The sequence below is a fragment of the Merops nubicus genome, unplaced genomic scaffold (assembly GCF_000691845.1).
Source record: "Merops nubicus isolate BGI_N331 unplaced genomic scaffold, ASM69184v1 Scaffold50451, whole genome shotgun sequence".
Taxonomy (NCBI): Eukaryota; Metazoa; Chordata; class Aves; order Coraciiformes; family Meropidae; genus Merops; species Merops nubicus.
This window is the reverse complement of record NW_008591234.1, coordinates 1-12,653: the sequence shown is the minus strand read 5'-3', so window position 1 is coordinate 12,653 and position 12,653 is coordinate 1. Positions and strand designations below refer to the sequence as shown.

Genomic DNA, 12,653 nt, shown 5'->3' with positions numbered 1-12,653 from the left:
TGACTCCTTTGAAGACGTGATATTTGTGACTCGTTTACAGTTTTCACGTACTTGGGCACAAACCTTTAGGAAACTTTTTTAGAAGGCCAGTGTGCAGCAAATCTGTGGATTTCTGCTTCCTCCATCATTTATTGAAACATCTCATCATATTAAAGTTAATACAAATTATATTTTTCAAGCGCTTTGTGTTAACGCTGCATTGGATTTCCATCACGTTTTAAAGACCAAGTTCTAGATCTTCCAGCTCCTGTAGAAGAGCTGTTTCTTTCTGGATCTTCTCCAGCTAGAAGAAAAAAAAAAGCACAAGATGTCACAGATGCAACTTATAATAAAATGAAACTCAAACCACATACATCTTAACAATACCTGATTTTTCTCTAGCTGTTTGCCAGCAGCTGCTTGTTCCTTCAGCTGCTCAATTGCCTTTAGTTTCTGGAAAAAAACAAACAAAAAAACCACCAAGCAAACAGCACATTAATACAAGATTATTGGTAAACCAAGAACAGAAAAAAAGTGTCTTAGAAGTTCCTGTGCTTGCAACTGCCTGATTTACCAGGGAGCAGGTCTCAATGCAGAAGGCACACTTCATTTAAGCATTTCCAGATGCTCAGTCCAGAATTTCCCAACAAAAGACATTTCTTTCAAGAACAAAACCTAGAGAACAGAATCGCTTCTTGGCCTCTGAAACACATGCACCACACATCATCTCACTGAAGGGTAAGATCCAAAATCAGAATTACTGCTCTACTATCATTATCCCTCTCCACCACACATTTTCCTCAGAAAGCCTGGAATATTAATGCAAACAGAGACCCTGACAAGGACGAGGCAGCAAACAGGAAAACAAAAAAAAGGCTCTGATAGATTATGGAAAAACAGGGAAGATTCTGTAGCCTAAACCAACCAAGCAACTTCCATTCTGGAATAATTTAACCCAAGAAATTCCACAACTAGCAGTAAGCCTCACTCATACTGTTTAGAACTTAGGGAAGAAACCAAAACCACACATCTTTGTGCCCTTCTCAGATCCAAAATCCACTTGCCAAGCAGCCCACGCGGCTCCTCTCTAGGTATGAACAGCTCTGAGCTGTGCCCAGCCCTCGGCCGCAGGACCAGGCTCTGCACACCACTCTTCACAACAGGAGACGGGGACACTCTCCCACATGCCTGTCCGTGGCTTCTGTACTGCCTACACTACTCTGGTAGGATCTTGAAGAGTTCTGGCAAGTGAGGACCTTGGCTGTTTCACAAGGTGGAAAAGTTGGTTTACAAACTCAGGGAACTGCCTTCTCTGTAAGGCTACCAAGCTCAAGTCACCTTGCAATCAGACAAGACCTTACGGACTATCTCTTGGGGCAATCTGACATCTGTTAGGGGAAGAAGAAGAAAAAAAAAAATCCCCTCACCTTTTTTAAATTCTTTATCTTCTTGTCAACTTCAGGATCCCCCGAAGTGACGGCAGGCACGGCGCTCCGCGGTGCACTCTGGGGTGCCGAGGGCTGCGCAGGTCCCTGGTTCACATCAGCTTTGGCCTCCTGTAGACAAATAAACACGCCATCTAGAAAACATTGTGGATTACAAAAGGACTGTCTCTACTCATTTTAAGGGATCCCTTTAGTATTTCCTCTTTCACTCATTTGCTGGTGTACCCAAAATACATAAGTGACTTGCTTTGTTGTACTGCATTGCCTATATATATGTACTTTCCATGAAAAACGGGTCATCTTTAACAGCTCGCATGCTGTTTCTTGTTTGGTTTCCACTTCGAGACACCAACCCTACTCAGTGCAGGGAAACATCAGGAAGGATAAGGTGGCAAACACATAGACAAATGTTTTATAAACTAGACTGGTGGGTCATTGTCTCCCAAGTAAAAGAAAGGGCTCAAAACCACTGCAAGACATTTAAAACTCTTATTTAAAGAAATCATTACTTCAGAAGTTTGTAGAAATTAGAAGGCTAAAAGCTGTTTTTTATCTACCTAGTGAGCAAAGAGGTGACACAGCACAGGCTGTCTGTGGCTGGCCCTGGTAACACACCTCAGCCTGACCTGCTGGGGATACACAGAAGCAGCAACAACTCTGTCCTCACCCCTTACCAACAATGAAAAGCCATGCAGATTGTTTGGAGGCAAAGACTCAGACCCAGAATTACTTAGTCCTAATGATTTCAGCTAACATTCACAGCAATAACCAAAGCTGTTAAGTACCTGCTCCACCCTCCCCACAGCTGTGCAGGTGCAGTGCGCGTAGAGGGCACTCAGTGCAACCCACTGTCCCTGTGCCAGTAAAACCCACTCATCTCACCCCTGAAACAACTCTTTCTGCAGTACCTGCTTAGCAGCTTTCTTTGCTTCGTGTTTCCTTTGATTTTTGAGAGCTGTTTTAGAGAGTGGCTTGTCACTGCTTCCTGATTGTGGCTTCATATTCTGAGGTGGCTCGTCCTCATGCTGAAGGATAGGCAAAAGTAAATTAAGTTACAAAACCCACATTCCATGTTGGCAAACATGTGGGTAAGGAAAAGCCCAACAGCGAACACCAAAACCTACTTAAGACAACACCACTTGTGAAGATAAGCCATAAAAAAGAGAAAGGAAGAACAAAGAAAATTTTTTTTTAAAGTATGTGCCCTCTCTCTTTCAAGGCAGCAGAAGACAGTATGAACAGCATTGCCAAGTCAGCCACTCTCAAGTCTGGATGGGACTATGCTGTACATCCTACAGATTTTATGAGAAATCTGTGAAATAAAAAAATCATGTTTTCTGTCCTGGGGAGGAAATAAAATCAAAGAGGAAGAAATCAGAAAGAAAAAAAAAAAAATGAAAGTTTGCATTCTGCTTTTGTGGACAATTTTTTAACTCAAACTTCTCATGACAGAAAAGGAAAAATGGGCTGCTGGGAGGGGACATGGAGGGGGGGGGGGGCAGTCCTTGGGAGATTATTTAGTCTTTTAGGTTTTTTTTACAAAGTAATTCTTAATTGAGGAGCTGGTTTGTTTTAAAGCATACGACAAGATTTCTTGCCCATGTAAGTAAAGAGAATTATTTTACTTAATGTATCTTTTCCCTGCCCCCTCTTCTTACTGAACATTTGCAAAGTCAGACGTTAGCTTCTTCACGAGCTGGGCAGCAGTCTTCTCTTCAAAAGCATAGGGCTCAAACTCAAAGCTCCCCAAGAGCTAAACATCATGGGTGCAACTGTTAAATGTAATTAGTTGCTACTCGGCCTACTTTGAAAACTTGCAGAAAAGAAACTCATTAGACAAGGTCACTATACTGAAACCACAGCTGACGCCAACAAACAGTTCTGTTTCTAGCAAGTAAACTTACCTTGAAGAAAGAAAAAAAAAAAAAAAAAAAGCAGTGTTATTGGGAAGACAGTCTGTCCTCCTGCCTAGCTGGGTTTAGACTAGTAAGTTGGGTCACCCACATGAGAGGTTCTCTTAACTAGAGCATCCAATTTCACCACAAGCCAAATTTGCAATTTGTTGTTCCAGTGCACGTTGTAGAGCGTGTTTTTAGTTTACAAGCGACTGTTTAAAAGGCAAGTATTTGGACCAAAGAAATTTCAGAGTTCTAGCAAAGAGTCAAAGAGGATTATCAAGAAAACCTCTCAAAAGCCCCTCAGTACTGCTGTTGGTCTGATTGCTCTCCTAGTGTCTCTCATTAAATACAGAAGGGTGAAGCAACGCAAGGGAACAAATTAGGTACCTACGAAGGTGCCGACCTACCAGCTTGGAGCTCGTGACGGGTTTGTTTCTGAGGGCTGGAGGCCGGTACGCCTGCGCGGGCTTCGGGCCAGCGCAGGGCAGCTCGCTCGGAACCGCCTGGAACTTCACTGCCTTCGCTGGGAACACGCCCTCCTGGAAGGGCTGCCAGGAAACCTGCCACATCTCTTCGTTCATCGGGACCTCGTAGCTGTGTAGCAGGGAGCCGGTGTAGTGCCATATCTTGTAGCCGTTACCGACCCGCAACCTGGGAGCACACGTAGCTGTCACAAAGTGCTCCCCGTCCGGACACCAGGCAAAGTACGTGGAATCCGAGGCTACTGGTTTGGAAATGATTTTGTAGTTTTTAACGTCCCACACTTCCATCTGTCCCCTGAGATTTCCGAATCCTGCCAGGACTAGGATGTGTCCATGGGGGCTGTAGTAGGCAGCATTGCGAGGACCGGTTCCAAAATCAAACACAGGGTCACATTTCAGGTTAAAAACTGTTGCTTTGGCAGGCATAAAACCATACACAGCACAAAACTCGACAGAATTGGGGTTCCAAACAACATCATAAATGGGACCATTTTTTGCTAAAAGGAAAAGGAAAACATGCAGCTGTAGTTAGGAGACTGTATCTTTTCAGGACAAGCAAAAATAAAATCAATAGCAACTCTGAAGTTCATGCTTTGCTAAAAAGCTGTGATCTAATTACCAACAATGAAAACAAATTCTGCTAACAATAGAGGTAAGAACAACATTTTATCTTCTGATAATTTTAGTTAAGGTTTGCAACAATAACTGCAGCCATCCCAAATTACCTCTGTAGGGTCAGCATCATCACTTTAACAGTAAGCATATTTTTCTCATGTAAAAGAGTTCCTTTTTCTTCCCCTTGTTTTTTAAGTATGATCTCTCAGGACCTTCTCAAACTGTCCCACTGGAAACCCACAAAAACAGGAACTTTATACCAGCTGGATACTAGTTCATCTTTCTTAAATCTAAGAAATATTGCATAGCTCAGTTTTGTAGAGCTAATCTAAGTTATCTTTGTACTAAGCTCACACATGATGTTTTATAAGACAGATTTTAAAGCAAGAGAGTGAACAAAAAAAATGTTTTTACACATAATGATTAAAACTTGATATTGTTAGAAGTTATTCTGGGGGTTAAAACCATAGGAGATATTGAAAAATGATGAATGGAAACTTAGGTAAGATGTACGGGATAAATAAAAACCAGAGGTCATTAAAATTTTTCACAGTCTGGGTATCTTCACAAGCATTTCAGATAAATGCCAAGTGCATTACTAACAATTCTTAAATCCAGACATTGACCCAGAATATAAAACTGCTTTAAATTGTTCATTTCTGATGTTACTCTAAGGCCTCATGATCTTCAAATACCAGGCTGTGCAATCACACTGTCAGTGTGTTTTCCCCATTAAAACCTTTTGGATGACATGAACCAAATAAAACTGCAGAGGTAAGTCTGACAGAAAACCACATTTCTGCTCCTTTCATGACAGTAGGCAGCAGGAAACAAGGGCAACTCTGGACGGGCTCCAACAGCCAAGGCCAAGGCTGCAGCACACACAGGGACTGGTCAAATGCAGCAAACCCTCTACAAATGCTAGCACGGAACTTTTCTTTTCCAATGTACTTTAAAAAATTGCTGTCACTCTGCCCCGATTCCTTGAGTAACTGTTTCAGTCGTATGTCTAGAAGTGCAGGCAGGATTATTCTGTTTGGTAACACACCTTCCTGCCCATTTTGGATTCTCAGACATTAAGCTGGCTCCATTGTCCAGGTGTTTCCATAGTAAACATGCAGAATTTCCTTCCTGTGCACATGAACACCCTCCCAAGCAAAGTATTTGTATGTATTAACTGAAAGTGTGTGCTCTCTGCCACTGACAATAAGACAAGTATATGAAGAAGACCATTTAATTCAGCTACTACAAAAAAAAAAAAAAGGGGCAAAAAACCAACTTCCCCTCAAAAAAGACCTTACTCCAAATTAAAAAAAAACAAATTCCGGTGAAGGATTTTTTTTTGTTAGTAGTTAATTTTTTTCTTTTAAAGATTACTTCATTACACTAACAAAGAAATCCCTCATACATTAAAGAAAATCTAGTGAAACAGCAAATCCCACTAGGGAGGGCTGTAACACAAGGAAAAAATGCCCAAGAGCTACTTACGCAGCTGCACGACCGCGCTTTCGCCGTTTGTTGCGATGTAGTGCAGAGTTTGCTCCCCGTAGTAAGAGGCACCTGTTTTATCAACTTCTGTACTAGCTATTACTAGCACAGCAGTGGCTAACAGAACAGACAAGAGTTATTGCAGATGATATAAACTCTCTCACAAACTACCAGCAACAAAGAGAAATTAATTAGAATATGAATTCTAGTTAGTTACTTGCATAAGTGCTGTCACTGTTCTCTTCTGAATTACTCCCAAATGTTAACCCAAAGGGAACAAGTATCTTCCTTTCTCAGATGAAAAGTGTAAGCCAAGTCTATTCATTCACTACTGAATTACAAAAAAGCAAACATACTTTTGCAGCCATAAAAAAGATTCACCTGACAAAGGCAGGAACCAAGCATCCTGACAAGTCCTTGAATAAAATACCTGAACAGGATATATTTGTACACATCTATTTTATCCAAAACTGTGTGGCCACATGAGGTTCCTACATGTATGTAAAACCTGCCCTGTATTCCAAACAATGGCAGCTGAAGTGAAACGTTTTTTTTACGAGGTTATTCTGAAACAGCTCATTGGTAACAAAGAGCAAAGCTCACAGAGGACTGTGCAAGTGAGCCCAGCTGTGACACGTCTGCATATATCCAATTTTACAGATTAAATAAAATTTATGCTCTAGTGTAACTTTATGTTTACAGTCTATGTTATCACCAGAATGCAAAATTAAATCCGGATCGGTTACTCAACTTCATAATTTAGGGTATTGAGAATCATAACCCCAACACTACCTTGGCATTAGCAGCTACCTTCAGCATTTATCTGCACATGCAGATAAAGCGCAAAACCCGCAGAGCGAGCACAGCAATTAAATCCCAAGTGGCAGGTCACAAAAAGCATACAGCTATTATACCTTTTTTGTTCCACAGCATTGTCACCTTGTCAGCTTTGAAGAAGCTCTTATTGGCCAGCGCAGACTGGGGGCCGCCGAAGCTGGGGTACTGATAGAGCCTGACAAAGGATGGGGCGCCCCGGCTGCCCGGCACATACACGGCCACCTGCAATGGAGCCACCAGACCCTGCTGCCGGCACCACTCCCGCCGGCACCGGGCCCCACACCCGCCGGTGCGTTCTACTGGAAATGGTCACTGGGGGGAGGGAAGCAACGCTACACCTACCTTGGTTGGCTGTGGTCCTGGAGATAACACGAAGTCGTTCACCTTTTGCAAATGTAGCTTATTTGCAATAGTATCTGAAAAAAACACACAGCACCAGACATCACAGAGATGACAAGGCTAGAGACAAACTGTATTGGCAAAAGCTAATGGGTCTGTACCGTGGCTAATGATGAACAGCATGTATAACAGCAATGATTTTACTAGGTAAACAACCGTTGCCTTCCCATCTCATCACACATTTTTTATTTACAAAATGAACCTGAACCAAGCCTCAGTCTCAAACACAGCATTTAATATTTACAAGCTCTCAAGCCGCACATGAACACAGCTTGTGTTTTAAGCAAAGTACAGAGTTCTTCATCTTATCTGCGCTGACCTCAGAGGAGGCAGCATCTGCCACGCCCAGATAACATGCATCATTACATTGAGCCAGGAGTTATCCACTCGCAGTTCCCTGGATGACTCTTCCTGATAGGAAGAGTTCACAAAGGCCTGTTCTGGGCTGGACGTTGCCCCTTTATACAAACAACTTTTGGGAAACACATCTTTAAATAGTAAACAAGCAGCAGCAACCCAGCACCTCATTCCAGGAAGGAAGCAGACCTCAGGTGGGAACAGACATTCCATGCTTCCCAAGCACAGCTTTGTTAACATCAAGAGGGCTAGTTCTCAGGAAACTGCATCTCTCATAGGCTGTATTTTTAGCTCCCAGAATAATTCTTGTGACAGCTTTATATTTAAAAAAGAACAAAAGCCTCAACAAAACCCCAAACCACAGTTCTCCCCCCAGCAGTTTTTATTTATACCTTTAAATTTGTTACAATTCAATCTTATCTTCCTTCTTTTTTCTTCCCCTTTCCCATTTAAACCTCCATTGACTTCAAATATTCTACCACTAGATGTAAATTTCCTTGAAAAAAATGCTCTAGCTTCACAGCTTCATTTTTGCCACCAATATAAATTTTCTAACAAGCCATTTTTTGACAGCCCATTGACAGAATACACATGAGCCAAGGAAGTCATCATAAATCACATTCTCTTTTGACAATTTTCTGGATCTCATTAAATGTAAATGATAAACAACACTGAATCAGGGCTCTTTCAATTAAAAATGAGCTGCATTTCATACTAGATAAGTCACTGAAAAGATACACAAGACAGTGAAAACATACTTTATCAACACATAATTCTGAAGTCCAAATTCAAATAGAATGTGGGCAATATGTAAAATAAAAAGCAAGCAAAACAAGAAATGAAGGAAAATTTTGAAAATTAAAAAAAAAAACAAACCCAAAAGCAGATGCCTATATAGAATGCAATTAAATGTATAAAAATACTTGCGTACTGAAGTTGTTGTTCTCAAAGAAGTGCACTTCATTGTTCACATTTCTGGCACAAATGCTTTCATCATCTGCCCAGCAAGGACACCTACATTTGAAGAAAAATAATTAGGAACACTGAATGATGATTATCTTTAGCAGTCTAGGGGCTTTTGACTCCACTTTTAAAGCCAAGCAAGTTCAAGCATGATACATGTTTCAAATAAACAAATGATATCTGCATAGTAAAAAATATACAACTAGGCTTATTTGCTGCCTCTGCAGCTTTCTCTGTGGTGCAAAGCAACAGCGAATTTATACTGAGAACAGACAATTGTTACTACAGACTTGCAAGCACAGACACTTGCTTTCAGTCAGCACCAGGAGCCATTTGGAAAGCCAATGCCACGATAAAAGCTCCATTTACCTGGATCAGATTTTGGAAACCACATTCCTTTGAAAACAATTAGCATCTGGAAGTGTTATTTACCAGTTCTGCATCTTTTTCTGGATGAAGGATTTCAAACATTTTCCTGTTTTCACCTCATGAAGGTGTAGGTTGGGTACCCCTGCCGTGCCATCATTACCAGCTGCAAGGGAAACATAGATGACAGCACTGGTCTCTGGGAATCAAATATGCCCCACCATGATCACATTATACCTCATGAGTCTACAAGCAAGAACACAATGCATTCGGTCCATTGTGCTGCAGTCACAGCTCTATCTGCAAGCCACACAAAATGGTCCTACCGTTTTTAAACTCCCTGCGCCCTCCTACTTGCTCTGACTACTACAGCCTGCTTGTTTCTACCAGTGACTGAGAAAAGACCTCCTTGCAGCTCCCCAGCTGCTCACAGCTGGCACCAGTTCTGTCCCCTGTGCTGCCTTGTCTTGCCCTACAACTCATCCCCCACACCGAGCCCATGGCCATCTCTTCCTGCCTAAGGCACCAGCTACACCGCCTGCCCCAGCTGCACAACCTCCAGGAGACAGAGGCTGTACCTAAATCAGGAACGTGAATCCCGCACTGAGGCAGAGGAGAGAGGTTTTAAAAGCCCTCTGGCCAGGGGAGAACACTCGAGTCAGCCGTGCCGTGTTGAGGACACAACAGCTCTAGCACAGCTGACAATTTTCCCTGTCTACACATGAATATAAACGGCTCCAACAGCACCTTATTCAAACACGCTCTTGGCACCGAGATCAGTAAGCAGTTTTTACAAACTTGTGATTTACTTAACAGAGTAATTGTTGGCACATGTGCTGGTGTAATGTTTGTGGCAACAGTCACACCGGGTGCTTTCAGAAGATGGCATCTCTCCCACCTTTGCTCTATACTTCATCACCCTTCTAATTTTCTGGACGCTTCCTCTACTGCTCATTTAGCCAAGAAATACGCTACGACAATGGATCAGCTAATGGAAAGGCTGCAAAGCAAGTTAAATTAAGTAGTTACCCCGTGTCCTTTTGCAATTGGTAAAATACTCACTCGTGTAGGCCTGCCACGTTGCCAGAACGTTATTCTTCGGCGAGAATTCAAGGCAAACTGCCTTTGGGAGATCGAAGGAACGCAGTAACTCAGCACTGGTGACATTAACAATATTTACTCTGGAACCAAAAAATGCTATTTCAGTAAAACATGCTTAGAATAGTCAATTAATAGACAAGGTAACTTGTCATATATTTGACTCTTCTAGATGTGTCCCACATTGGGCCACTGTAAAAAAATTAGACGAGCTTTTTTCCCCTCCTGTTTTTACTAAATGTTTGCAATAATACATTTAAAACCAGATACCTAAGCATAACAGAAACTAAGCAAAGGCACCGCTCAAAACATATCACATATTTTTCTCTGCAACATTTACACTCTGAACCAGAGGCAAGATAGACTCAATCCATAGAGTCCACCCACACTTCCACAGTGCTGAGCAAGGCCCAGCAAAAAGATTGTAACTGAATTAAATCACACATTTATCCCACGTGTTTTTAAAGGTCTTCTATCTGTAAGGGTACAACATTTAAGATTTGGGGTCTTTAATGTTGGGGATACAGGGAGACATGGACAATAAAAAGCAAAGGTCAGAAGGCTGAGCAGACAAAGTCAGACCACACCCCCGAATACCATGTATTAAAGATCTGACACATACAGAATCCAAAGAAACAAAAAAAGATCACATCAAGACGTATCCAAGCCACTGTTGTTCTCAGAAGCTGCATTAGGAGCCTGTTCCTCACCAGCCCGCTAACTGCTCCCCCTCAGCACTGAAGGGGGATGGACAGCCCCAAAACAGAGGCCTGACAGGACCGGAACAATCTGGAGTATTCTCATGTTCAGCATGGGTACCTGGATATACAACCTGGTTGTCTGAAAAACGTTTTTCCCTTACAAACCTCTTCTGGAAATGGGCCTTTCCAACTGACAAAAATAAAGCTTTTAACGAAAAATGAGGAGCCCGACTATTTCAGAGAACCAGAAACAGGAGTGAAAGTAACAAATCCTACATTTGAGCCACCTACTCTAAAAGAAATAGTTAAATACCATTACGAAATGTGTTCACAGATTTTTTTAACCTGTTACTAAGAATGGTGACATCCCAGACGAAGCCGGATGGCCTCTGCCCAGCAGCAGCCCTGCAATGTGCTCCTCTGTAAGGGCGACCTCTACTGAACTCTGCAATCCAGGTGGTCTATAAAAAAGGAACCTCGCAAGGTTTGAACAAAAGCTGCACAGACTCTTCTTAATTTTCTGTAAACTTTACCAATTGATTAGTCCCAGAAAACCAGGTACTGTCATACTGGGAACTATGAACAAAAAAACAAAAAACAAACAAAGCACATCCACGCTCCTCAGGAGTGGGTGCATTATAAATATAAGAAAAGAGTAAATATTCATCTGGTATTCAGGAACAAAGCCACCACTGCAAATAATGCAAAAATTAACTGCATTTAAAGTATGTATGCAAATGCTTCTATTAATAGCAATAGCCTGCGCACGGTCAGGAGTAAATGGGGCATAACCAATCCCGTTTAAGACACACCAAATTATTAATATGAGAAAAAGCACCAACTTTTCTCCATTGCACCAGGCAAACAGGGAACCATCCTTGCTAAAGGCAACAGCTTTGCAGTTTTTTCTGGAGTCCCTGAAGAAAGAAGCAGCACACTTTAGTATTCAAACACTGCATAAGTTAAGGTATATTTAACAAAAATAAAAGAAAACACACCAATTTCCCTGCACTTTGTCACTGTGCAACCTGCTCTGCAGTCGCTCTGTGACTGACACCTGGGCCATGAGAAGCCAGGTGGGTGCAAGGCCTTCAAATCCATCAGTTTTCTGAAGTATTGACAGTAAGAAAAAATTTGCATACATTTATACATTCTTCAACTCTAGAAACTGTTTTTACTTTTTAGAAAATTATTTCTGTTGTGGGAAAGATCAAAGATAGCAGTCATAAGAGTACCTTTGAAACGCTGTGCTCTCTGTGAAACTGGGCGGCCCGTTCACCATGTAAAGCCCTTCAGATCCTCTCACTGGAAGAGGCAACAAACAACCACTCATTTTAAATTCAGAAAATCATCCAAAACTAAAGTTCCTTCTAATTTGTGAACCTTGAGACCTGTACCCTGCATTTTAGCATTAACAAGAGAGGGTTGTAAGGGAAATTTTCTTTTCAAAGACATCACCATGCTTATAGCACTAGAAAATAAATGAGGAATGAAGACAAATTCACACAAAATCCTGCCGCCGGAATTGTTACATGTCAAGTAAACCAATATTTGTTCAGGCAGCTTTACTACAAGCATACTAAATCTCAAAAGACAAAGCAGGCAATTGTCATGCAGCTGTTAGCTAGTACTAGGTTCCAGCTCCACCCTGCGCCCTGCCCGGCCTCAAGGGCACACGCTGAGAGCACTTCAAACCCCAGCCGCCAGCTCCCCTGCCCAGCCTTGACCCCCCTCTCACTGCCTCCCCCAGGTGCCCGACAGAAAATTAAGATCTGAATTTAAAAGAGATTATAGAGAGTAGCGAGCACCCCAAAACCCACCCTGAACAACTGCAACACCTGACACACCCAAGTACAAATAAACACACTGACACTTAAAAGCCAGGAAAGGAAAAACATATTTCTGTCATGGTAAGGACAACTTAAAAAGTAAAGGAGAGAGGAAAAGAAGAGGGACTGCTAAAAGGAACGCCACAAAACGCAGCGACAATGCTGCTATTGAGCAGCTTGCAGAAGCGCCGTGGGA

At 42.0% G+C, this 12,653-nt stretch overlaps 1 protein-coding gene across 1 annotated transcript; it reads right to left on the bottom strand.

Moving 5' to 3' along the window:
- Nucleotides 1-217: 217 nt before the first annotated feature.
- On the bottom strand, nucleotides 218-11,961 carry EIF2A (eukaryotic translation initiation factor 2A, 65kDa). Its single transcript, XM_008950172.1, has 13 exons — nucleotides 11,864-11,961; nucleotides 11,471-11,545; nucleotides 9,892-10,010; nucleotides 8,896-8,995; nucleotides 8,432-8,514; nucleotides 7,087-7,160; nucleotides 6,822-6,966; nucleotides 5,908-6,024; nucleotides 3,730-4,301; nucleotides 2,333-2,449; nucleotides 1,407-1,535; nucleotides 367-432; nucleotides 218-283 (listed from the first exon to the last, which is right to left on the bottom strand). The coding sequence occupies exons 1-13, from the start codon at nucleotides 11,959-11,961 to the stop codon at nucleotides 218-220; spliced, it is 1,761 nt and encodes a 586-aa protein (XP_008948420.1).
- Between the last annotated feature and the right edge of the window lie 692 nt (nucleotides 11,962-12,653).

What these genes read in the sequence shown, in the direction of transcription:
- EIF2A (XM_008950172.1), bottom strand. Translation starts at nt 11,961, where the DNA reads ATGAGTGGTTGTTTGTTGCCTCTTCCAGTGAGAGGATCTGAAGGGCTT. An exon ending in AACGTGGCAGGCCTACACGA is followed by an intron (nt 8,996 to 9,891) that starts GTGAGTATTTTA and finishes TTTCCCTTGCAG; the next exon opens with CTGGTAATGATGGCACGGCA. An exon ending in CTTTGAGAACAACAACTTCA is followed by an intron (nt 7,161 to 8,431) that starts GTACGCAAGTAT and finishes TGTTTTTTTCAG; the next exon opens with ATACTATTGCAAATAAGCTA.